Source organism: Arvicanthis niloticus, chromosome 1 (assembly GCF_011762505.2).
Source record: "Arvicanthis niloticus isolate mArvNil1 chromosome 1, mArvNil1.pat.X, whole genome shotgun sequence".
Classification (NCBI taxonomy): domain Eukaryota; kingdom Metazoa; phylum Chordata; class Mammalia; order Rodentia; family Muridae; genus Arvicanthis; species Arvicanthis niloticus.
The window spans coordinates 143,905,562-143,931,727 of NC_047658.1; the positions used below are offsets into that span (position 1 = coordinate 143,905,562).

General features: G+C 40.7%; 1 protein-coding gene across 3 annotated transcripts; it reads left to right on the forward strand.

The window, feature by feature from the left end:
• Window positions 1-236: 236 nt before the first annotated feature.
• Marchf5 (membrane associated ring-CH-type finger 5) lies at window positions 237-20,790 on the forward strand. Of its 3 annotated transcripts, none has more exons than XM_034522776.2 (6): window positions 237-375; window positions 5,921-6,123; window positions 12,129-12,301; window positions 16,795-16,978; window positions 17,144-17,310; window positions 17,894-20,790. In XM_034522776.2, the coding sequence occupies exons 1-6, from the start codon at window positions 341-343 to the stop codon at window positions 18,008-18,010; spliced, it is 879 nt and encodes a 292-aa protein (XP_034378667.1). In that variant the 5' UTR covers window positions 237-340; the 3' UTR covers window positions 18,011-20,790. The 3 variants fall into 3 exon arrangements, with proteins under 3 accessions (XP_034378667.1, XP_034378676.1, XP_076775895.1); XM_034522785.2 differs by having other exon boundaries at window positions 12,129-12,259; XM_076919780.1 differs by lacking the exons at window positions 237-375; window positions 12,129-12,301 and having other exon boundaries at window positions 5,988-6,123.
• Window positions 20,791-26,166: the final 5,376 nt, after the last annotated feature.

Genomic DNA, 26,166 nt, shown 5'->3' on the forward strand with positions numbered 1-26,166 from the left:
GGCGACTCTTACCTCACAGAGGTAGCTCCTCCGCCGGCAGCAGCTCGGCGACCCGGCGGTCCATGGACCGGAACCCTGGGCTGACCGGCAGGAACCCGGGCCGCGACCGCCGCCTCCCGGCCCCAGGCTCCTCCTCCTCGCTCCCCGCCGCCCTCTGCGGTCGCCCGCCGGCCGCGCACAGCCACCGCGGGCCTCTGGGAGCCGCGCCGGGAGGCTGTGTGGCGGGGCCGCGGCCGCCGCGGGACTGAGGCCTACTCCGCCGCCTCTAAGTGCTATTGTCCCGGGGCCTGGCCCTGAGCGGGGCTGCGGGCGAGGGCCGAGCTCGCCGGCTCTGCGGAAGATGCCGGACCAAGCCCTTCAACAGATGCTGGACAGGTAGGAGCAGCATGGGGCCGGGAACCGCCGGCCTTCGTCCTGGGCCTGCCCATGCTGGCCTCGAGGCCCCGAGAGCGGGGATCCTGGCGTCCGCCGAGAGTTCCACCACCTGGAGGCCGGGAGAAGGGCTCTGAGTTTGGAGATGGCACTGGAGGGAAGAGCGGGCGAGCGGCCTGGGTCGTAGACTTAGAAACTTAGTTGAAGGAGGGAGGTCGACTTTGGCCGAAAGCCTGGTTTTTGAGGTGAAGAGGCTCTATTGTTAACCTATAGTATTAGTTTCTATTTCTCCCCTCCTCCCCCAACTGTGTTGTAAAGGGTTTGGCAGCGATGCCACTGGGAAGAACCCGATTATCATTCTGGAGAATGGTCCCTTGCATTTCCACAATGCAAGGATAGGCATTCTTTTTTAAAAGCCTGGGTTTTCGTTTCTCCTTCCAAACCCTCCCCCCACCCCACCCCACCCCACCCCATCCCATCCCATCCCATCCCATCCCATCCCATCCCCACCCCCAAACCGTAAGGTCAGAATATCCACAAGGGAGCCTTAACGGTCGGTCACACTAGAGTAGAGGTTATGGAAAACAGCCACATGCATGCAACATTGAACACATAGCACACTTGACGATCCTTGAGTTCCCAGAAACGATTGGGCTTGTACTGGGACCAGTTGCCCATTCCTGGGGTCTCCAGCCAGTAAAACTCTCTGAAAAAGTCTACTACACTGCCCTCTGCCGTTTAAATTCCAGCCAGTGAGTTCTTGGAGACTAAATTAAATCCACCTTTTCACAAAGGCAGCTGCTTGCTGTTCTGACCAATTGTTCAAACTAATTCATAATGTTTGTGGTTGCATGCAACTCTAAATAGACTAACCTGCCACCCACTTTCAGCAGGTGGTACTCTCTATGCAGTTAAGATCCAACTTTGTAACTTGTTAAATAAAGGGCCTCTCCTGATTGAGGTTATATCCATTAACTACTGGGCCCATCAGAGATCCTTCAGGGAAGGCAAGAAGTTACCCCCTCATATTTTATTCTAAATCCTAGGACAGGATTTATCCTAAATCGTTGGTACTTAGCAGGTATTCTGCTAGAACTAATGAACTTGTCAGTTTCTCCAGTTGTCTAGGACTCTGGTCTCTTCTCGGGTTTTTCTTTCATTATAATTTATCATACTTGACTAGATGTGTCATATTAAATATGCCCAGAGAGATTACTGCCTGCCACATCGGTTCCAGTTAAATGAGACTCGAGTCTGGTGTTTCGGAGTTAATTATTTGCTCTGGTGACATTCCACTTTCACTTTTATGTGGTGACATTTAGAAAAATTTTTATGTCTAGATGTTGTCTTGGCTTTTCATATATTCTTTGGAGGTTTTCATAAAAGCCAGTGAGGGCTAATGAAGCATTTACAGCAGCTTGGGAATTCTGGCTGTCCTTTTAAGAAACATATATAACTTATTATGGTCGTTTTCCACTCCAGTCACCGTAGCTCAGCCCCATCCTCTACTGAGTGTTTTTTTTTCCAAAGTCCTTTCCCATTCTGTGTCCCATTGCCCCCTCATTTCTCTCTTTCTCTCTCTCTGTGTGTGTGTGTGTGTGTGTGTGTGTGTGTGTGTGTGTGCCACAAAATTTAACTAGGATTGCTTGCATAAGCATGGGTCCAGGTTATTTACAGGAGTATGGGCAAGTTATCAGTGAGCACACCACTAAATTCACTCCCTCCTCCTCTAGCAGTTCAGGATAGGCCTGGGGCTTTGAGTCCGTCTGCTATCCCTGATGCAATAGTGTGTAGATCTTATGTAGATAACCACAGCTACAGAGGTGCATGAGCACAAGACCAGAAGACCAAATGCACAGCCCTCCTTATCTCCCAACTCTTACATTCTTTCTGCCCCCTTCCGAATTTTTTTTTTTAGAAAGTTTGACATTTTCTATTATAAAATACTGAAGAGAACAAACCTGTGTGTGTGTGTGTGTGTGTGTGTGTGTGTGTGTGTGTGTGTAATTTATGAGGAAGATGACTATTCCTGCCTCCACCATACTCAGTTTATGCAGTGCTGGGAATTGAACTCAGGGCTTCACACATGCTGTACCACAACCACATTCCCATCTCTTAACACTGATAACTATTCTGGTATATATGTAGCCTTACTTATCTACTTACATGTTCTTTCCTCAAAATAAACAAGAGAACACAGGAAGCTTTAGATATTATGTCATTTTGTTGTCAAAATATATATCCAGTTTGACAAATAGACAAATAAACTTAGAAAATTACCTGTTATATTAAATACATATTTATGCTAACAACATCTCAGCTACCCTATTTGCTAATACACTTGGCAATTGTAATTTTATGCAGAAATGTTAGTCATTCTGTGACTATCTATACTTAATGTAAATTACTTTAATTGAATTGTACCTGTAAAGTGGTTAAAGTGGTAAGTTTTATGATTTGGATATTTTACCATGGTAACTTTTTTTTAATGAAGCAGAGTTGAAGATTTTATTAAAGATACTTTAATACTGGCTTCAGCATGAGGATTAAGAACAAAGAGGTGGTGCTCAAGGAAAAAAAGCATATTTGAGAATATTATGTGGGTTTCTCAGAGTCCCAGAGACTAAGTCATATTCAAGTATGGGTAAGTGTTTCTACAAGGGAGAGTTGCCCATAGTTTTTTTGTAATTTTGTTTTTCAGTTTAGTTTGCATATGTGGAGGTCAGAGGTTGACTCCCTTCTTTGAAATGTGTGTCCCAGATACCAAGGTCAGATGGTTAGGCTTTGTAGCAGGTTCTTTTACCCACTGAAGCATTTTGCCTCTTTTTCCCCTGTTTTAATTGAAAGTTTTTACTTGAAGTGCATATTGGAAGTCCAAGGTTTTGTTTTCTACAAGGGCTGGGAACACATCCATTTGTAGTACCTGACTATACAGTCAGGCTTTCCCACTGTGCATATTAAGCCAGTTGTTTTAATAGAAACCAATTATCTAAGTGAAAAGCACAGTAAGTAACAAGCTTTAATTAGAAATTGTTCCCACTTACACAAACTTCAGTGGAGGAAAGGGGGTTCTCTGTGAGTTAAATCAATGTCAAAATTTGTGTAGAGGGCCAAGGGTGTGACTCAGTTGGTAGTGTGTTTGCCAAATATACACAAAGTCCAAATTCATCCCCAGTGTAAAGAGTGGTGGAGGCAAGTGGTTCAGAAGTTTAGTTATTCGCAGTTGCACAGAGTATTTGTGCTAACCTAGACCACATGAGACCTTGTCTGGAAAAAAAAGTAACAGAAAAAAGGGATTGTGAATTCAATATAATTATGTAAGAAAAATGAGATTTCATGAAGTACTTTAAAAGTGTTGAGTACCAGGCTTAGTTTAGATTAAAGGTTTGGTGGTACATGCCTTTAATCCTATTGCCCAGGAAGCAGAGATAGACCTCATCCACATAGTGAGACACTTTCTCAGGGAAAAAAAAAAGTGTGCAGCTGATGGTAGGAGTGGAGACTGCATCTTGCTCAGGCTTGTCTCAGCTTCCCAGGTTGCTGAACTGCACAAATGTGTCACTGTGTCCAACCAGAAAAATGTGCTTAAATTAGTTACTCCATAGAGTTATTTAGTTAGAATAGCCATTCTGACACTGTGAAGCTTATGTTGGGTTTTACAATTTCACTATTGAATATTTTGTATACAGTTATCTATCGCCAAAAACTTGGGGGGAAGAAATGTCTAGTTCATGACAGAACTAGAAAACAGTGTCCATTTCTTGCATTCAGTCCTTCCTCATCCCCTAATATTTACCCTTCTTTGTATCTTTACATACATACAGATTTGTGGCTTAGGGTAAAGAAACCAGGAAAGTGGGGCCTTGTTTGCCTGGGTGCTACAGCTTCAGTTTATGGGACTTCTCTATTATTTTATACAGTAATGTTCCCTTCCCTGAGGTTTTACTTCTTTCAATTAAAGTCAACCATATATTGTAGACTAGTACCCAACTATGAGAGAGGGTCCTTTAAAATTTTATTGAAATGTAGACTTTGGGCCTACTTATCTTTGTTGAATGAATTTTACTTGTAGATTCTTTATACTATAGTTGTTAAAATAGATTTTTTTTTTTTATTTTATTACCAGTTGGGGTTGGTTTGATTTGGGGGGATGGGGTTCTTTTGTTTTCTTTGTCTTTTGTGGGTTTTTTTTGTTTGTTTGTTTTTGTTCTTTTGTTTTGGGGTTTTTTGGTTTGGGGGTTTTTTCGTTTGTCTGTTGGTTTGTTTTGGTTTTGGTTTTTCAGGACCAGTGGATGCACTGGAACTTGCTCTGTAGGCCAGGCTGGCCTCAGACTCAGAGGGTCTGCCTGTCTCTGCCTCCTGAGTGCTGCGATTAAAGCCCTGGGCCATCACTGCTCGCAAAAAGAGAATTATTTTAATATAAACATAAAAGTAATTCTACCTGTGATAGTGAGAAAAATCTAAATTTGGATCCAAACAAACAATCTATTCCCATAGAGTTTCATCTATTTTTCTGAACTTTTTTTTTTTTTTTGGTATGCATCTTTCTAGTAATTTTCTGACTAGTGAATTAAGAGTACAAAAATAATTTCAAGTATCTTTTCTTTTTAAGACCTTGAACTTAGATCCAAATTTATCCTATTGCCATCCTAAAGTCATTTATCCCTGTGTCCTTCATCACTTCTTCCCAGTGGCAGTATTGAACCAAGGGCCCTGTGAATTTGCCATACCAATAACTTAGAACCCTCCACTCTCTGCCTATAAGATGGTGTTGCTGTGTGGTTCAGGCTTGCCTGAATTCAGAGGTCTCTTTTGCCTCCCAAGTGCTGGCTTCATAAATGGGAGTAAGCCACTACACTCAACTCTTGTACTTCTTAAAGCTGTTACTATGGAGTGGAGCATGCTGATACATGCCTGTGATCCTAGCTAGATATTTGAGGCAGGGGATTAAGAATTCAAGGTCAGCATAGGCCATGTGAGGCACTATCTCAAAAGAAAACCACAAGAGACAGAAAAGAACTTACTGCAATGTCCTTTTTCTTCCTATAGCCATCTTTTACCATTAAGAGAAAGGGGTGGGCTTTTTAAAAATTGTTTGGTTTCTTCAGTTGAAAATTGAGTGGTCTGAGAATATGGCACAGAACATTCTGCCTAGGATGTTTGTAATCTTGGCTTGAGAGGGTAGCGGTTACTATATATGGAAACACTACTAACACTTTGTTTTTCTAAGTTCAAGAGGTCTTAATAAGCAAAAGATACTTGAAACTGTTTCTGTATGCTGGTTCACTTGTCAGGGGAAATTACTAGAAAGATGGATTAAAAAAAAGATGGATAAAAACAAAGTTCAGAAAATAGATTCTGTAATAGAAGATAAAAAACAAAACAGAAGAAAAGCTCCACTGGGAATAGATCGGTTGTTTGGCTCTGTATTTTTTTTTTTTTACAGGAATTCTACAATGCTACATAATAGTTCCATCCCATTAGCTAAGACCTTCATGTGCAGGAAGCTAGAACCCTAAAGGTAAAACATTTCTTTCTTAATTTACAGAAGTTGCTGGGTGTGTTTTGCCACCGATGAAGATGATAGAACAGCTGAATGGGTGAGACCATGCAGGTGCAGAGGATCTACTAAGTGGGTTCACCAGGCTTGTCTACAACGCTGGGTAGATGAAAAGCAAAGAGGAAACAGCACAGCCAGAGTGGCCTGTCCTCAGTGCAATGCCGAGTACTTAATAGTGTTTCCAAAGCTGGGTAAGGACTGATTTAAGAACAACACAGACATGTTCACTGTTATTTTTCTACCTGTGTGTGTGTGTGTGTGTGTGTGTGTGTGTGTGTTCATGTGTAGCCCTGGAATTAATGACAGTCCTCCTGCCTCATCCTCCCCAATTGCTGCCATTATGAGCAACAACACCCAGCTGTCTGATTGGTTGGTTGGTTGGTTGGTTGGTTGGTTGGTTGATAGGTTTTTATGTGTATGAGTGTTTTGCCTACATGAATGTATGGACTGTGTGCATGCCTAGTGCCCAAGGAAGCCAGAAGGCATTGGATCCCTGGAGCTGGAGTATGATGGTTTTAAGCCACCATGTGAGTACTGGGAGCTCATTCCAGTTCCTCTGCAAGAGCAGTCAATGCTCTTTAATCTCCAGCTCCTTGGATCTATTTTTAAATAATTTCTTTATCTTTGCTTTTTTCCGTGACTGTATTTTCCCTCTCTAAATATCAAACACTTAGGTTGCTAACAGTTTACAATATCTTTAACAAGTCCCCAGATTTGCCTGTTTGTCAGTATATTAACTTTTTATTTGAGAAGTAAAGGACTTTTATGACTAACTATAGATATAACCGAACAAGAAAGCTGACTTAGGGCTGAGGATACAGCTTCGTCAGTAATATGTTTGCCAGGCGAGCATGGGAACCTGAGTTTGGTTCTCATAGCACATGTAACCTTAGTGCTTGGAGAAGCAGAAACGGGATGATCCCTGAGGCTCACTGCCCATGAGATAGATGGTCTTTCTGAGGATTACCCCTGAGAGTGCATATAAATTAAAAGGGGGTTGAAGGGTAGATATAAGGAGCATCTTTCTTTGGAAACAGTTTAAGAGAAAAAGCAGCAGTGAGTATTCTAATAGTCCTTAATTCTTTTATTAAAAAACAAAAATAGAAAATTAAAGTTTTGCTTTGGGTTTTGGCTAGGCACTGAAGTCTGAGTCTTTTCCATTGTAGGCAAGTGTTCTTGCTCTACCACTGAGCCAATGAAGTTAAGTTCATTTTGAGAATTCAACTTACATTGTTATCTTTCAGGAAAACTACCCCCTTTTCTGGGTATTATTGGACATGAAAATAACCAGAAGTCTTTGAGAATGGGACTAACCTGGAAAAAAGTATCACTCTGTTCATTTACAGCCATATGTTTCTGAGCTAGTGTCATTTTTGTTTGGAATGTATGCCTTGCTGTTCTTAAAAACATTTTTAATACTAACCTTACCAATAATGAAGAGGTATGGAGGAAACCCAGCTTCATAGATAAAAATTAGAAATTATTAGATTCATTCTTGGCGGGTGCTATACATACTATAGCAATGTAGATAATGAAATGCTTTTCTAATAAAAGATGAGGTGGATATAAAAATGTCTGCTTGTTTTCATGGGTATGAAGAAAGAGCTTTGTATAAAAGGCAAGTAGTATAGTGAAGAAAGTAGTGTTCCCAGACTTTTGGGATTTGTGGACCACATGAGGAATGTTCATACACATCACTAATTTTAATAAACATAAAAAGATGAACTGATTAGTACATCTCTGTAATCCCAGCATTTGGGAGAGGAAAAAGGATACCGAGTTCAAGGCCACCTTAGACTACATAGGATGCTCGAGTGGCCTGAGCTGTGCAGTGAGACTGTCACAGAGAAAATAATAACCTAAGGGTTTTTTTTTTTTATTAAACATTTAGGTATTTATTTTATGTATATGAGTACACTGTAGCTGTCTTCAGACACAGCAGAAGAGGTTCATTGGTTCCCATTACAGATGGTTGTGAGCCATCATGTGGTTGCTCAGAATTGAACTCGGGACTTCTAGAAGAGCAATCGGTGCTCTTAACCACTGATCCATCTCTCCAGCCCTAGGTGTTCTCATTTTAAGTGCAAGGTAATATTTTAAAACATTATGAATTATCAAGAGGCAAGCAAGTAGATATCTATGAATTTAAGGCCAGCCTGGTCTACTAGTAAGTTCCAGGACAACTATAGCTATGTAATGAGACATCCTTTAAAAAGAAGGAAAAAGAACTTAAAATGGGTGGTTAGAAAGATGGCTCAGTGCTTGGGTGTGCTGCCTGCTCTTGGCTGAGGAGAACCTGAGTTTGAGTCTCAGAACCTGTGTTGGACAACTCACTTCTAACTTGAGCTCCTGAGGATTTAATTACCTCTCTGACCTCGTCAGGCACGCACATAAATAATCTTTAAAAATCATTCAGCCTTAGCTGTTGGAAGGTAGTACAAGATTTACAGGTTTGTGGCACCACACCCAGCTCCACCTGAATCTGAATCACTGCTGTATCAAAGTTATGTTTGCAATGTCTTGAAACAAAATTGATTACTCCTTTTTGAGTAGCCTAATATGTTTACCTAAAAGTTTCAGTTTGATTTTCTTTGTCACTTAAATTTGAAATGCAAAGACTTAAACTTACTTCGAATATTAGGATAGTTTCTATCTTTGTAAAAATCTTTGTTATGTAAGAGAATTCACAATAAGCTTCTTTTTAATTACAGGCTTTTCTAGTAGCCTTTAAATTATTAGATTTCTAAAAATTGGTGTTGATTCAAAGCTTCAGTTGCCATCCATTGTGTAAATGGATGTACTGTTAAAAGTGCCAGACCCACCAAGCCATTGAAAATTCAGTCATGTGGACTGGGGATCTGGGGGTGTAGTTTAGAGGCAAAACACATACTTGGCATGCATGGAATCCTGGGTTTAATCATCAGTCAGTGCTGGACACTAATACGGCATTTCTAAAATACTGAAACCTTTGTGCCCTTAGTTAACTGGTATTGAGCATTTATTCATGCTTTCTCTTTCCTATTAGGACAAGAGTTTTCAGGGGCTAGGATTTTTTTTACTCCTCCAATACTCCATAGCTCTTTGTGTTATAACCTGGTGCTATTTTTCTAAAATTATGATCCCCCACTCCCTGGTCATGAGGCAACTGCACCAAGTTTTCTGATTAGCACATGGGATTGAGGGTTATCAGTCAGAGGATTTCAGTGATTGTTTTTTAACAAAATGCTCGCCTTAGAAATATCTAAGAAAATATCTTTTGTTCATAGAAATATCTCCTCTGGCTAGCATTTTATCATAATGGTATGTTTAATACTAAGTATTTCTTCCTTCCAAATATTAAAACTAATCTTAGACTGGTCTGTCTGGTAGTAATGAAAGATTTGGGTGTAATAAAATTAAGATAAAAGCCAAGACAAGAATTTTGTCAGGAAATATATAGAACTAAGTAACTCAGCCTATTCCTTAATTTTACCAGACATGTGTTTTACATATAACCTAAGGGATGGTCACAAAATTTCCAAAAGAAAGTATAAGGATTTGGGGATTTTGTTTAAAAAAAAAAAGAAAGAAAGAAAGAAAAAGAAAAGAAAATTACACCAGATGATTCATCAGGAAAGTTTGGCATATTTTTCTATAGTCTGTCAGAAAAACAATTCAGACATCTAGGCATAAAAATAATTGTGGCCTGCCTTTTAGGAATTGTTTTCCTCTAAGTACATATGACTTTTATATAAATTATACCACTGAAATACCAAAAATAGTTTCATTTACTATATACATACCTTAAGAGAGGATTCAGTTAAATGCTTGAGAATTATAAGAATTTGAAGTATATCAGTAAGTAAATCGGATCTTTTCCTTTTTTGAGTCTGTGTTTTAATGCAGGAATAAGCAGATCTCTTCTGTAAATTCTTATATAAATATGTTTTAGACTCTGCATCTGGCCATTTTTTGGTAAAACTTAAGTTACAAAAATAGCTGGTTGGATTTGGCCATGGGCCAGTGGTTCTCCAACCATTGTTCTAATAATGAAAATAGATAAAGTATGTTCCACCATGAAAATGCTTTAGGAACAAAAGAAATACCACAAAAAAGGAAGTGTAGTGTGGTTGGAATTGGCAGAGGGAACTTTACTGAAATAAAGAGGGATAAGCAAAGGAAACTGAAAAGGGAGCAATAAAATATGTCAAAGGGAAGAAAAGAAAGGGAAGAACCAACCACATGTCAAAAAGAAAATATGTCATGTGTGGCTGATAGTGTGAATAAGTGGGACTGAGATTAGACCACTGAATGTAGATATGTGGAGGATGTCAGTGATGCCAGGGAATAGCTTGAGTGTGATAGATTCATGGGAAAATTAGAATTATCTCAAGTATTTTACTCAGAAGAACCAAGGAAAGGGAGTGGTGGGATAGGAAGGACCAAAAGGATGATGCCTTTAGCGCCAGCACTGGGCAGGTAACGCCAGCCAACCTTTGTGAGTTCAAAGACAGTCTGGGCTACACAGTAAGAGCCTATCTCTAAAGACTTTAAAGGGCTTGGTGAAAAGATTCAGCAGACAAGGATACTTGCCCCAAGCAAGCCTGCCCATCCTTGGACCCACATGGTAGAGGGAGAGAACCAGCTCCTCAAGGTGTCCTCTATCTTCCTTGAAACACATACTTACACCCCAACATTGTAATAACATTTTTAAAGATAAATATCATGTTTGTCTGATAGAAATAAGCCATGGAGTAAGGGAATGATGGAGGAGAATGGGAAGAGAACAACTGGAGCGCTGGCTTGAGTTAGTGATGAGGAGATAGGTGTGCTTTACAAGTGAGTGACTGCGTTGCACCGCTGCTATGGAGATGTCCAGAGGAGGAGCTTTGTAGATCTTGTGGTCCATAACAAAATTCAAACTCAGAGCTTTTATTACATACCCAGGGTTTCTAGCTTCCAGTGCTGCCATCTGGAATCTTAAGTAGCTCACTAAGATGAAATTTATTGTGCCTTCTGAGGAAGTGATAAACCTAGCTGTCTTAGGTAGATTGGGAGTAGATGATACATGTAACACCATAGCATGGCGCTTGGTGTCCTACAGAAAAAATGCTGTGAGAGGCTATAAAGTTAGAAAGCACTAAATTAGGCTGACTTTTATCTCTTTGGCCCCCCAAAGATACCTTATTGGGGTTTTTTTGGTTTGGTTTGGTTTGTTTTAACTTTACCTGCTCACTGTTCCCCTCCCAATACCTTATTGTTTTAAATGTTACTTAAGTTATCACTTATGAATGATGAGTAACTACATTGCAACCAGAGGCCTTCAGCGTCTCTCCTCATGCTCTTTCCTTCACAGTGTTGTCTCTCTGTTTACAGTGGGGAGTGTTGATCGGGGGCTTTAAAGGATTCATTTTTTTCCTTGGATGTTTAGTTATTCCGTCATCATAGCATTACTGTGCTAGATTCTCTGTACACGGATGGTGACTGCTTTTGTTTACAGCATTCTTTAGATTGAAGGCCCAAGAAAGCAAGTGACAGAGCTCATACACTTCTAAGATTTCTCAAATAACAGTCTGTGTATAAAGTTATTCAACAGTAACTTATCAACAAGTTACACAGACCTCTGCTTACATGCAGATGTTCAGTTCCTTGGTTTTGTTTTGAACAAATCTAAGACATTTCTATTTCTTTGGAAAATTCTAGAGCTAAATTAAATTGGACTTAATGGCAAGTAAAATACCTCCAAAAATACTAAGCATTTAACTGAGAATTGGCACATGTAGCTATTGAAATAAATACTGGCATCACATTTTTTAAAGGCTTGTTAGAAAATAATTTTCAACTAGATATTTTAAATCAAGTAAAGTAAATAGACTTGTCTAGCTCTAAGAAAATAGCCGTGAGGCTAAAGAGACTCACTGTTTAAATTCACTGTTTAACAGCACTTGCTGAGGACTTGGGTTCAATTCCCAGCACCTATAGGAGGCTCAAAACCATATGTAATTCCAGTTTCAGAAGGCCCAACACGTGCGCACACACGCAGGCACGCATGCACGCACGCACATGCACATAATTAAGAAAAATCTAAAAATATCCTTTATTTAAGGACTGATTTTAGATCATCTAACTTCATATAAATTTTTTAGCTATAGAAAATATTGAAGAAGTCATTTTAAAGCCCTGCCTTATGTTGAAATCTTCTCTCTTTATATTGTAGGTCCAGTTGTTTATGTCTTGGATCTTGCAGATAGACTGATCTCAAAAGCTTGCCCTTTTGCTGCAGCAGGAATAATGGTTGGATCTATCTATTGGACAGCCGTGACTTATGGAGCAGTGACAGTGATGCAGGTTCACCATTCTCTATTCAGTGACACTACTTTTGATGTGAAGGTCTATTATATATTTGCTAGGAGTTTTAAAATAGATTGTTTTAAATAATGATGCTATCAAGATTAAAGAATAAGAATGTATATAAAAAGGAGACTAGAGCCGACAAGATGGCTTAGCAGGTAGACATGCTTGCCACAGAGCCTGATGACCCAAGTTCAATCCCCAGCACTTACATGACAGGAAGGGAGAGAAGTGACTCCCAAAAGAAATTGTTCTCTGAGCTTACACCTGATTTGTAGCATGCCCCACCCTGATAGCATGCACACGGTAAATAGAGTGTTGCACAAAGTCCATCGTGAAAAGGTCTCCTCCTCCTGTCCTTCATTTGCCTAGGCCCTCCCTCTCCTCAGCCACTAGAGCTAATTTCATATTAAACTGCACTTTCTGTTTCATAATCAATCGTGATCTTTTCACATAACTAGAGATGTGCAAGTATTCTGTGTATATAATTACAGCAGGTTATTAACCATTCTGTTTCTATTTTTAGGTAGGCCTTAGTATTTGGCTTTAAACAATGTATACATAAATGAAATGCTACAGAACAGTTACATAATTATATAAATATGAATCAAAGACAAAGCTCCATAAACACTTATAACTCAAAGGGAATTTAGTTGTTGTTATAAGTCTTAATCTGGTACTTGAAAATATAAGTCATTTGGATTCATAGAGTGGAAGTATTAATGTCATATAAGCAAGAAAACACAAGTAACAAATATGTATTTTGTATAACTGTTTAGAAATCACCTTTGTACGGCTTTACTTGAAACATTTATTCTAGAAATGAGTAATTAGCTGGAACAGTAGATAGGAACTGTGTGACTAGTTTTGGGAGGGCATTTTTTACCTAAGCATGCATGTACGGGTATATAAGCAGTTTTTTGGGGTGTGTGTGTGTGTGTGTGTGTGTGTGTGTGTGTGTGTGTGTCCGTCCATCCATCCAGGGAGTGCAGACTAGTTTATGTCAAGTCCACAAATAACATTAGTAACACATGGATGAACAAGATTTTCAAGCCAGGCTTGTCTCCAATTTAATTTGTAGCCCAGAAATTTAGAACTCTCTGCCTCCACCTCACCAAGTCATAGGATAATAGTGACAACTAATGTTGATTGTGAACTTGACAGGAACTAGCCACTAAAATACAAATCTCTGGGCATTTCTGTGAGGGAGTCTCTGGGTAAGGTTAGTTGAGATGAGAGCACATACCTTCAATATAGGGCAACGCTATCCCATGAGGTGGGGTTCTGGACTGTGTAAAAAGAGTAAAAGGAGCTGAATAGTTTTCTCTGTCTCCTGCCTGCAGCCTGCCACGCACTCAGCTGCTTCATACTCCAGTCAGCATGCTGAGCGTAATCTCAGACTGTGAGCTAGAGAACCCCATAAGTTGCTTTTGTTGGGGGATTTGAATGAGATTTTTTCACTTGATTTTTGTGTTTGTTGGGTGTTTGCTTGCTTGTTTGTTTGGTGGTTTGTTTTGAGACAGTCTCACTATATAATCCTAGCTGATCTCAAACTTAACAAAGATATACTACTGCCTCCCAAGTGCTGGGTTGAGGAGCTGTTTGTGTTTTTCGAGAAGATACCACTATTATGTAGTTCTGGCTGTTCTAGAACTTCCTATGTAGATCAGACTGGCCTGGAACTCAGAGCCCCTGCCTTTGCCACCTTCGATCAGATCAAGTGCTGGTATTAAAAGAATATGCCACCACAGCTGCCTGGCCTTTTATTTTGTAAACAGTGTCTTTTTACGTAAGCTCCTTATCCTCTGACCTTAACCTCTCAAGTGCTAAGCTTACAGCTTTGGGGCACCACTTGACAAAATTCTAATTTAAAAAAAAAAAAGTGTACAAAATATAACAGGTTTCATTGTGGCCTTTTTATGCATATGTCATATTTTATTCTTAACCCACCTCCCTGCTACCCTTCCCCTCCCCCCTCTTGCCAGTCTTGCTGAATCTCTTCTTCCCTCCTAGTTTCCTGTCAAATGGATGTTCTATTAACCTCCCCACCACCACCTTCTACCCTCTTCAAAGACCTTAGCACAGTCTCCTTTTTAATTCTATAACAAAAACACATGCAACACACACAAATTTAAATCTAGATTCTGCATAGGATAGGGAACAGCAGTGTTTTATATATCGGCTTTATTTTGTCTAACATAACAATTGCCAGTTGTCCATTTTCTTGTAAATATCATTGAGGGGGTGCTGAATAAAATGTCATTGTTTATGTGCACTACATTTACTTTATCCATGTATGTGTTGGTGGACGACTTAAGGGTCTTTTGGCTGTATAACCAAGAGTAAGATAGTTGGGTTAGATGATGCTGTATTTTTAGTTTTTGAAGAACTTGCATGCTGACTTCAACAGTGGCTACACTAATTTATACTCTCACTAGTCAAGTGTAAGGGTTCCTCATTCCCATATCTTCCCTGGCCAGCTTTTATTGTCTTCTTAAAGTTAGTCATTTTGATGGGGATGAGATAGAATATCAGAGCAGTTTTGATTTGATGTCTAATGATATTGAACACCTTTTTAAATATTAATATGTGTTGGACATTTGTATTTCTTCCTTTGAGAACTATATTTGGTTCATTAGCCCGTTTAGGGATTAGAAAAAGTCCATTCACAATAGCTTAAAAAAATCAGACTATTTAAAAATAAACATAACTTTGGGTCATTAAAGAAGATAATTAAGGGTCTAGAGTCTAGATGGTTCAGTGATTAATAATGCTGTTCTTTCAAAGGACCTGGGTTAAATTACCAGCATCCACCTGGCACCTCACAGCTGTCTGTAACAGGTAGCTACAGTAATCCTCCTTCAGGCGTCAGGCATACACATAATACACAGACAGATGTTTACAAACATCTACACATAAAATTAAAAAAAAAAAAAACTGGAAGACAGAAAGACCTCCCTCACTCATGGATTGGCAGGATTAATATATAAATGTCTGTGTTATCAAAATCAAACTATAGGCTCAAAATAATTTGCATTAAAGTTCCAGTGTCTTCACAGAACTAGAGAAGGCAATCCTGAAATTCATAAGCACTAAAAGACCCTCAATAGCCAAAACACTGCTAAGCATAAAGAGCAGTGCTAGATATATCACTGTGCCTGGTCTCAGTCAGGTGTGTTGGGTCACACCTTTAATCCCAGTGAACTGTATGTTTCAAAACAAAACATACATTGAGGAGAAAAATCCAGCTTTTCAAAGAATAGTATGGAGAAAACAGAGTATCCACTTGAAAGGAGAGTAGAAGTAAATCTAAATCTGTCAGTTACCCCGTACAAAAATCAATTCAGAGTGGATCAAGGGCCTTAAAAAAAAAAAAAATAGGTAAAACTCTTATTAAAGGCATAGGCAAGAATTTCCCCAGAAAGAATCCTTGTTGAACAATGCTCACTCCCCCACTCCCTTGATGGCATCACCTCTATAGTATCACCCTTCTTGTAGATTCAGATGTTATGTAGCCAGACAAACACCTCTATGTTTCTTAAACAGTCTAGAGAACACACAGTGGGAACCTTTCCTCTTTCCCTTTATGTTTGTCATTGCGGTCAGTTACTGGAAGACTGCCATGCATTGTGTGCCTTTAATCCCAGGAGCTGGAAGGCAGAGCAGTTTGAAAAGCCCTTGAATTGGGGCCCTCCTGATCTTTATAGTGGGTTCCAGACCATCCAGAGCTACACAGGGAGATCCTGTCTCAAAAAGTTAAATAACAACAAAACTCAGATGTCCCTTCACAACTCTATTGAGATATAATCAGTGCATTTTTATAAAGTTCTTTTATTCCAACATAAAATGAAATAGCAAGATTTTATCCACCACCCACCTTAGATAGATGATTTTTTTTTTTTCTTTTTTTTTTTCTTTTTTTTTTTTTGAGACAGGGTCTCACTGTGTAACCCTGGCTGACAGAGATATGTAGACCAAGACTGGTCTCACAGTTACGGAGATCTACCTGCCTCAGTGTTCTGAGTACTGGGACTGAAAGGCTTGTGCTATGGGTGATCTTCCTTCCTCCCTCCCTTCCTCCCTCCCTTCCTCCCTTCCTTCCTTCCTCTCTTCCTTCCTTCCTTCCTTCCTTCAACCTTTTTTTTAAATTTTTTTATTTTTTATGTTTAAGGATTGTTTTTTATACATGTATATGTGTATGTACCAACTATATGTAGTACCCACAGAGGCCAGAACAGCTTGTCATATCCCTGGGAACTAGAGTGACAGGTGGTTGTGAGTTGCCATATGGGTGCTAGAACTTGAACCCAGTTCCTCTACAAAAGCAGCTAGTATTCTTAACCACTGGGCACCAGTATTACTTTTTATAAATAAATCAAGACTAATGGCTTTCAGGCTTTTTAAAAAACTTCTGTTTCTGTGTTTTGAAACTAAATGTGTCTTACAAAATGAACAGAATATATACCACTTAAATATGTACTACTGCTTTAGATAAATAAAAATAACTGTAGTGAATGCTGTCTGCTTCCCAGGTTGTAGGCCATAAAGAGGGGCTGGATGTTATGGAGCGAGCTGACCCTTTGTTTCTTTTGATTGGACTTCCTACTATTCCTGTCATGCTGATACTAGGCAAAATGATTCGCTGGGAGGACTATGTGCTTAGACTGTGGCGCAAATACTCAAACAAGCTGCAAATCCTCAACAGTATATTTCCAGGTAATGTCCTGAGTATGGCCATATATGGTGCATGTTGAATTGATGTTTAAAAAAAAAAATGTTTAAAGCTTGGGGTTTTTGTTTTGTTTGTTTTTGGTTTTGGTTTTTTTTTTTTTTAAGCTATTCCTAAAATTTAGTTCTAACATAATGCCTTTCCCCCTCTAGGGATTGGTTGTCCTGTTCCTCGAATTCCAGCTGAAGCTAATCCTTTAGCAGATCATGTCTCTGCTACTAGAATTCTGTGTGGAGCCCTTGTCTTTCCTACTATTGCGACAATAGTTGGTAAACTGATGTTCAGTAGTGTTAACTCAAATTTACAAAGGACAATCTTGGTAAGATGGATTTAATATTACTTGTTTCCAGCAGTATACAGACAAGAGTGAACTGTATTTTTTTAAAGGGAGAGATGTTCAGTAGGGGCTCTGTATCTGCTCCCTCCATCATCCCACTGTTAGCTGAGCTTGAGAGAGATAAAAAAGCAGGTCCTACTGCCAGTCTAGCTTCCTGGACCCTCTCTGTGGGTACCTTCTCTTCTGGTCTGTGCTTTGGGTTCAGCCCCCGGTACCAGCATCATAAATAAACAAATGAGATGAAACTGGCTCATACTGTTTCCTGTCATCCTATTTGCCCTCCTTGGTCGAAGTCCACATAGTGCCCCGGCATTCTCCTTCCTCTCAGTGTGTAGAACTCCGAGGGAAGAAAGCTCTTCCAGAGCAATGCAGGGCCAGAGGCTCCTCCTCTGCTGCTTGAGGCCTGCTCTCCCCAGCCTTTGTCCTCACAGAAGAGAATGGTTCACTTGCAGTTATCAGGATTTATTTGGCTTCAAAGCCTGTCTTTTGTGGTCGATGTAAAGTTCTTTTTCTTGTTTCTCTAATCCTGCATTATAAAAAAAATTAATTTCCCTTTTTATTTTAGGGTGGAATTGCTTTTGTTGCCATTAAAGGAGCATTTAAGGTTTACTTCAAACAGCAGCAATATTTACGTCAGGCACACCGCAAAATCCTAAATTATCCAGAGCAAGAAGAAGCATAAAACTGACTTCTGGTTGTTCTGAGGCCTCTCATCCTGACGAGTCTGTTGTGTTCTGACACCATCATTAATGTGCTAGTGGAGACTTGTGATAAGCTACTGCTCCTCTATTCTAAGAGACACAATAAAGCACGCAGGGCAGGGGAAAGCCTCTCAGTAATCACGGAACCCAAGGACACGAGTCAACTCTGTAATTTGTATGTACTACTTTTATGGCAGTCGGCTAAACCATTATTTTAGCATGGTAAACCTGGGTTTGTTCATATTTTTCCAGACAAGAATGTAAAGATAAAACTGTACAAATATTAAAAGTGGACATGTTGTTTTATTCTGACGCCTCTTTTGTATATACTCATGTTCAGTGTTTTCTTAGGAACAGCAACTCGATGAAGGGACTGTGAGGACTTTCTCACTGGTGTAATTTGATTATGTGCTACACAGGAGCCTCTGTTAACATGAGGAAATGGAAACTAGTTCTGAATAAATAACAAACCCAAAAATGTATGTCAGCATTGAAATGATTATCTGAACAAAAGAAATTTTATTGTCTTTTCCTTAACCCATGTGACATCTCCAGATGTATAGGGTCAGGTTTTCAGGGCTTCCAGAGCGCTTTTCACTATTAAACTTTATTTATGCAATGGTGACATCTCATAATTCAGAGTGTAATTTTGACTCATGTAGTCGTCCTATGTGTGTGTGTGTATATGGGGGGGGGGGGGTGTTGTTCAGAAAGAAGGTAGGAAGGAGGGAAGCAGAGAATAGTGATAGGGAAATGAGGTGGAAGGCCCTTTTATCATATTTTTAGAAATTAGAGCTGCCAGTTCATAGTTTATGCAGAGAACAACTTGCAAATAAATGATAATAAGATTATTGGGGTTTTGCTGATTCAATTATTCAGATGTTCATTTGTTTGTTAATTGGCTCGCATTTCCCCAGCCACTGTGCAGGGTGCTGTGGGGGGTGGTGTTGACCAAGACAGACTTGTTCTCAGAGTTTGCAGTCTAATCTGAGGAGAATCCTAATCAGGAGCAGTCAGTGAACCAAAACGAGGTCTTGATGGTGCTGTGAATAGCAGTCAGTGAGGTGATTATGAAAACAAGTCTTTAAGTAGTATTGATCAAGGTAATCGATTTCCACTTCATCTGTTTATAGGATAGCCAATACGTATGTTTTTAGGGTGTTTTGTTTTTTTAATCATGGTCTCTAGCATAGGCTAATGTTGAACTTCCAATGTATCTGAAGATGACCTTGAACTCCTGATCCCTGATCCTCCCAATTACAGGTGAGCACCATAACACCTGCTTTTCTTAATTTGATGCTGTGGTTGAACCCAGGGCCTTACCCATGGTAGGTATACATTACCAATTGAACTACATCACCAGCCCTCCTTTTAGATTTTAATTGTCATATTAAGGGGGCGATCTCCTTAATAGTCATTGTTTAGTTTTATATTCATTGTTCAAAAGCAATTGTTTGGGTCATGTTTAATAGTGACCGTTACAATGTTCAGCAATCTGAATGTTCTTTTTATTTTCATTGATTAAAATGAAATTTTTTAAAGTGCAAAAAATAATGGTGTTCACAGTATATGATGCATGATAATGTTTCCCCTTACTGAGAAATGGATATTTCTCTTTAGAAGTGTGACAAATATAGATTGAGCTGTGTTAGATTGTAAATAATAAATATTTTAGTAAAGACTGGTATCTCTAGGTGAGTTTATGGTGTCTGTAGGAATGACTGTTGAACATCCAGAGCTGTAATTATCAGGGTGTAAGGGATAATTTGACTGAGTTAACCTTAATACTGCTCTTGTTCTGAAGAGAAAACATGAACTCTGATTATATATAAAATAATTTAGATATACAGCTGTAATTATGAAATATACTGGCTTCTATAATTGCCAGTGTGAAAAAATCTATTTGACATTTCCTGGGTAATCTTGTTAAGTTGAGCAGCTTTAACACAGTCACACAAGCACTCACTCAGTTCCCTGTGTACTTTAATGTCCAAGATGGGGAGCAGCTGGCCGGGCGGTGGTGGCGCACGCCTTTAATCCCAGCACTTGGGAGGCAGAGGCAGGCGGATTTCTGAGTTCCAGGCCAGCCTGGTCTACAGAGTGAGTTCCAGGACAGCCAGGGCTACACAGAGAAACCCTGTCTCCAAAAACAAAACAAAACAAAACAAAAAGATGGGGAGCAGCTGCTTGGGTTGATGGGCATCAAGGCCCATGAAGGCCAAGGAAGTGATTCTTATTTTGGGGGGCAGGAGGCAGAGGTTTATAGAGCTATGGGGAGGGAACCACACGTGCCTGCAGTCCAGAGTGAACGCTAGCCCTGAATTTGAATAGTTCTCAGTCTAAAGAGTCAGCCCAAGAAAACACCATGTGCCAGTCCTCCCTGGAAGGTGGAAGGTGGCGTCCCAGCCACAAACCAGCAAAAGACATGGGCAGACTGACAGCTGCGGATGTGGAGCTCCTAATTCAAGTTTGAATAACTGTAGTGTTTAACCCTGGCCGGTGGCTGCTCAGCTACAGTTATGTTCATTTCTAAAGTGCAAGCAACACTTGGACAGCTTCTAGGATTTGTTGAGAGAGGGTAGGTTGTTTAGGCCTCAATAATTCCTAAAGGTGGTAGTCTGTTCTAGGACAGGACAGTCATAAGGGACAGGGCCCTAGAGGACAGCCAGTGCAGACCTGGGGATGTGTGAATATACTGTTCTCCATTTATTTTCATATTTATTTTTTGTTATTTCTAGAAATAACACATTTAAACTTTTTTTTAAATAAAATTCAGTGATTAATAGAATTCTATTGTAGAAGTTAACTCCATCTAAGTGGCTGAAAATGTTCATTACTTATCAAATGATTGAAAAATATATAATTAAGTGGCTTCATTAGTCACTGCCTTGCTAATTCTGCTGTATTTTTTTCTAATTCCTTCTTTTTAATATAGAAAACTCAATACTGGCTGAATTAGGTTGAATAAAGAATTTTTATGCTCTCTAAGTGTATTTTGTCTGTTGAACCAACCCTAAAACCAATTCTCTGTACCTATTTTACTATTTTGAAGTTAAGTTTTAAATATTTATTTTTAATTAAGTGTATCTCTTTATGGATGAGTATGTGCACATTAAGTGCAGGTGTCTATAGAGTCCAGAAGGGCACCAGATTCCCTGTGGCTCACAGGTAATTGTAAGCCACCAAACATGGGTACTGAGAACTAAACTTAGGCCCTTTGCAAGAGTTTTCTATTTACTCACTTTACATCCTGATCAAAGCACCACCTCTCCTCCCAGTTCCTTCCTCACATAACTCTTCCCTATGCCCCCTTCCCTTCTTCAAGAAGGGGAGCCCCTCCCCCACATACACATACCAACCCACCCTGGCACCTCAAGTCACTTGCAGGACTAACTAGGCACATCTCCCACTGAGGCCAGACAAGGCAGTCCACTTAGGGGAACAGGATCCATAGGCAAGAGAGGGTAAACCCCCAACTCCAGTTGTTGGGAGACTCCCATGAAAACCAAACCCCATCTGCTACATACATCAGGGTCAGGATGGCTAGGTCCAGCCCATATATGTGCTTTGGTTGGTGGATCAGTCTCTTGGAGTCCCCATCAGTAAGCACTTAATCCCTGATTTAAATTTTTTATTCAGGCGGGGCAGTGGTGGCGCACACCTTTAATCCCAGCACTTGGGAGGCAGAGGCAGGCGGATTTCTGAGTTCAAGGCCAGCCTGGTCTACAGAGTGAGTTCCAGGACAGCCAGGACTGCACAGAGAAACCCTGTCTTGAAAAACAAAAAATAAAAATAATAATAAATTTTTTATTCATCTCATTTGTGTTGCTGTGAGTCTTGTGGCTTGTCTGGAGGTCACAGGACAGCTCTTGAGAGTTCTTTCCATCCACCATGTGGATCTCGGGAATTAAACTCAGGACATCAAATGTGTGAAAGCCATCTCACCAGCCCTGTGGTTTAAAAACTTGCTTGTCTAGGGTGCAGGAAGTTAGGAGCTCAAAACCAAGTGAAGTAGGTAACATGCCTGTAATCAATCCCAGTACTCAGAAGTAGAGACAGGAGGGTCAGTTGAGGGTCATCCTTGACTACATACCCAGTGTGTGTGTGTGTGTGTGTGTGTGTGTGTGTGTGTGTGTGTGTGTGTGTGTGTGTGTGTGTGTGTGTGTGTGTATCCCTTCCTGCCATTCTTAGAAACCCTGGAACTTAGTATATAAGTGGGCTTCCTCTGAGATACTAGGATCTTTAAAAGCAATTGTGGGGGTAGGTGTTGAAAGTTTCATGTAGTCCAAGTTGACAGCAAACTTGCTCTTCATGTCCTACTCTACCTCCAAAAGGCTGTGATTATAGACATGTGCCACCAAAACCAGCTTGAAATACTAGGACAAAACGTTTCTGATGTAGGAGCTGGAGAGAAGGCTCTGCAGTTAAGAGTACTTGTTGCTCTTGCAGAGGGACAGGTTTGCATTCACAGCAGCTACATACATGTAACTCCAGTTTTAGGGAGGACTGATTCCTCCTGGCCTCTGCAGGTACCAGGTATGCATTGGTACAAAGACATACAGGCAGGGAAAACACAAAAATCTAAAAATGGTTTTAAAGTTTCTAAAGCAGATTAGAATGTTCCAAATTGAATAAGTCAAAGACACTTGCATCTTAATAATTCTGTTGTCCTAAGTCGTTTTATTGCCCATGTCTGATATACAAACTAGTTGGAGAAACAGTTCAGTAGCCTTGGGTGCATGCTCTAGCTGATAAGGGGAGTTTCCTCCTAGACCCTCAGTTTCCTCATAGATAAAATGAAGTCTGTAAAACTTATTTTTAATTCCCAGGTTATTGTGAATAAACTTATGTTTATTTCCCAGGTTATTGTGAAGACTAAGTGAAGTGGCTTTTTACAACAAAGTTTGATATTCAAGAGAGTGTGTACAAATAGGTACGTAGTGGAAGTTTGTCCATAGACTTACCTCTCGGGCTGCTGCTTCCCAGCTGCCTGCCTTCCTGAGCGCAGGAAGGGAGGGCTTGCATCTGATGCTCACCGAAGCCTTACTTATGAGGCTTTCAAGCATGTGTGGTTAACTGTATCCAAAGCAGTGGATATTTGCTGACCATGCTCCAGGTATGTCCTGGAGTAAACTGGTGGATAAGCCTGCTTTGAGTAAGAGATGTAACATCTTACTCGATCTACTTGATCTACTGATACCACAAGTCTCTTAAAGGTGCTTTTTTTTCTTTTTAAATTTTATTTACTATTCAATTCTAGCACTGGAATTTCTGCTTCTACAAAGGGTACATAAACATCTTGTGAAAATGGAGAAAGCATTCCTTTCCTGATCAAAACATTCCTCAGTTCTAGTTCTTTGTGTGTGTGTGGGGGGGGGGGGGGGGATGCACTTTGTATGGAAGCCAGAGATCAGCATGGGCTGTCCTCCCCAACATGAATGTTTTGAGTCTCTCACTTGGTCAGCTTGGCTGGCTGGCCATAAAACCTACACCCACTGTGGTTATGGCCACACATGGATGCAGGAGGTATGAGCTCAGCTTGCTCAAGCCTTCACTTTACCACCTTCACTTCCTCCCCAGGCCCTGCATCCTTCTCTTTCTTCCTTCCTCTTGGGTCCTGCTTGGTTTGGTTTGCCTTGCTTTACTTTTTACTTTTTTTTTTTTTTTTTTTTTTTTTCTGAAAATAGACTTTTACATACAGTAAAAGTCCTCCAGTCCAGTCATTATCTCCCTCCTGGTCTGCCCCCCCCCCCCCCACAGTTCCTCATCCCATTCCTTCTTCCCCATCTCCAAGAGGATGTCCACGCCTACCCCCACACAACCCCACCAAGCCTCCCCACTCCCTGGGTCCTTCTCTCACTGAAGCCAGACCAGGCAATCCTCTGCTGTATATGTGTTGAGGGCCTCAGACCAACTAGTGTATGATGCCTGGTTGGTGGCTCAGTGAAGGAGATCCATCTCAAGGGAAGGCTCCAAGGCCTGACACTATTACTGATGCTATGATGTGCTTACAGACAGGAGCTTAGCATGGCTGTCTTCCAAGAGGCCCAACAAACAGCTGACTGAGAAAGATGCAGATTCTTACACCCACCAATGGACTGAAGTCAGGGACCCCTGTGGTTGAATTAGGGAAAGGATTGAAGAAGTTGAGGAGAGCGACCCTATAGGAAGACCCACAGTATCCTAGTTTCTTGCAATAAACCTTAGCTCCTTTTTCCTGGGTGGGGAGGGTATGTGCTAGGGACCAAACGTGGCCTGTACAAAAGCACATGCTGTGCACTCAGGAGCTACACCCACAGGACTGGAGCACCTGGGTGGGAGTTTATTAGAGGAAGTGTCTCCTTTAGAGTCTGTGTTGACCTCTGACCTCCAGCTTTCAATCCTGCCTCAGCTTCCTGAGTGCTGCAGTCAGGTGTGTACCACCATCCCTGGCTCCAGAGCAAAAAAGCGTTTGTTTGCTTGTTATTTGTACTGAGATATGGGCTCACTCTGTATGTAGCCTTGACTAACTTAAAGCTCGATGTATAGACCAGGCTGGTCTTGAATTCCGAGATCTGTCTGCCTCTACCTCCTAGAGCACTGGGATTTAAAGACATGGCCATCATACCCAGCTTATTATTTATTTCTTTTATGCATGCTTTGCCTGCATGTATGTATGCATGTGCAATGTATGCTTGCCTGGAGCCTGCAAATCTCAGAAAAGGTATCAGTCTACGAAAACAAAACAAAAAACCCCCACAGTACTGAAACACACACACGCACACACACACACACAATGCTCAGTTTGCTCCTAATAAGAATAACCAGGGCTGGAGAGGTGGCTCAGCAGTTCAGAGTACTAACTGGCTATTCTGGAGAACCCAGGTTTAATTTCCAGTGCCCACATGTGGTTCATACCTCCAGTTCTAAAAGATTTGACACCCTCTTCTAACCTCCATGGACACCTAGGACCAAATGTGCAAGACAAACATACATGCAAAACATCCATACACATAAAGTATTTTTAAGAGCCAAATAAAAACTAGACTGATGTACACTCTATAGCCTATCAGGATGCCGAGTACAAGCCTGGATTGAAAAGCACCTTCTATGTTCCCAGGGTATTCAAGATTCTTCTTGCACCCGCAGAAACCCAGCCTGAATTTATTTTTTCCTTTCTTTCTCTCTTTCTTTCTTTCTTTCTTTCCTTCCTTCCTTCCTTCTTTCTTTCTTTCTTTCTTTCTTTTTTTCTTTCTTTCTTTTTAATTTTGTGTATCAGTGTTTTGTGTTCCTGTATGAGAGTGTCACATACCCTGGAACTGGAGTTACAGTTATAAGCTGTACCATATAGGCGCTGGGAATTGAACTTAAGTCCTCTGAAAAAGCAAGGTTAAGGTACTCTTAACCACTGAGCCATCTCTCCAGTCCCTGTTTATTTTTCTTAATTATGTAGCTCTGGCTGGTGTAGACCTGGCCCTCACATAGACCACATCATCTCTGTCTCCTGAGTGCTGGGATTAAAACCCCATGTCAAACAATTGGGGGAGGGAAGTGGCTGTATGGGGTTTATATTTATTTTCCTTTATTTTTGAGACAGGGGTTTTTCTCATAGCTGTGAGGAAAGTACCTCACCAAACCAATTCAAAAGGGAAGACTTTTTTTGGTCCACTCTTTGAAGGCTTCCAGTCCTTCATGGTCTAGATTACATGCTATCTATGGCAGCTAAGGAGCTAAAGGAGAAGTGGGGGGCGGGAAGGGGGCGGTGGAGAAGGCAGTGGCAATGGCCCCGGGTCCTCAAAGCTTTGAACTAGGAAGCAGAGAGAAGACTGGAAGCAGAGCCCAGAAAGCGTAGAGTGGACGAGAGGAAGGGACCTGCTCTAGCCCTCAAAGGCTGGCCCCCCAGTGGCCTACATCTGCCAGCTAGGCTACATGCCTCAAAGGATCCAAATCTCCAAAAATAGTGGCATCAACTGGGGATGAAGGGTTCAAACATGAACCTGTGGGAGGTTCAGATTCAAGCCTTAATAGGAGAGCGTGTGCTCGTTATGAGACTCCAGCATCCTGCCCGGCCCTGATGAAAGCTATAGTTACCACTGCAGCTTAAACGGATAGTCTGAAGCCTGTGTTCATCTTTGTCAAAACTCCACCATTATATGAT

Bases quoted from the DNA above. Each gene is read 5' to 3' on its own strand.
- Marchf5 (XM_034522776.2), top strand. From the start codon at position 341: ATGCCGGACCAAGCCCTTCAACAGATGCTGGACAG. The intron at 6,124-12,128 runs GTAAGGACTGAT...TTTATATTGTAG, and splicing joins AATAGTGTTTCCAAAGCTGG to GTCCAGTTGTTTATGTCTTG. The intron at 17,311-17,893 runs GTAAGATGGATT...TTTTTATTTTAG, and splicing joins ATTTACAAAGGACAATCTTG to GGTGGAATTGCTTTTGTTGC.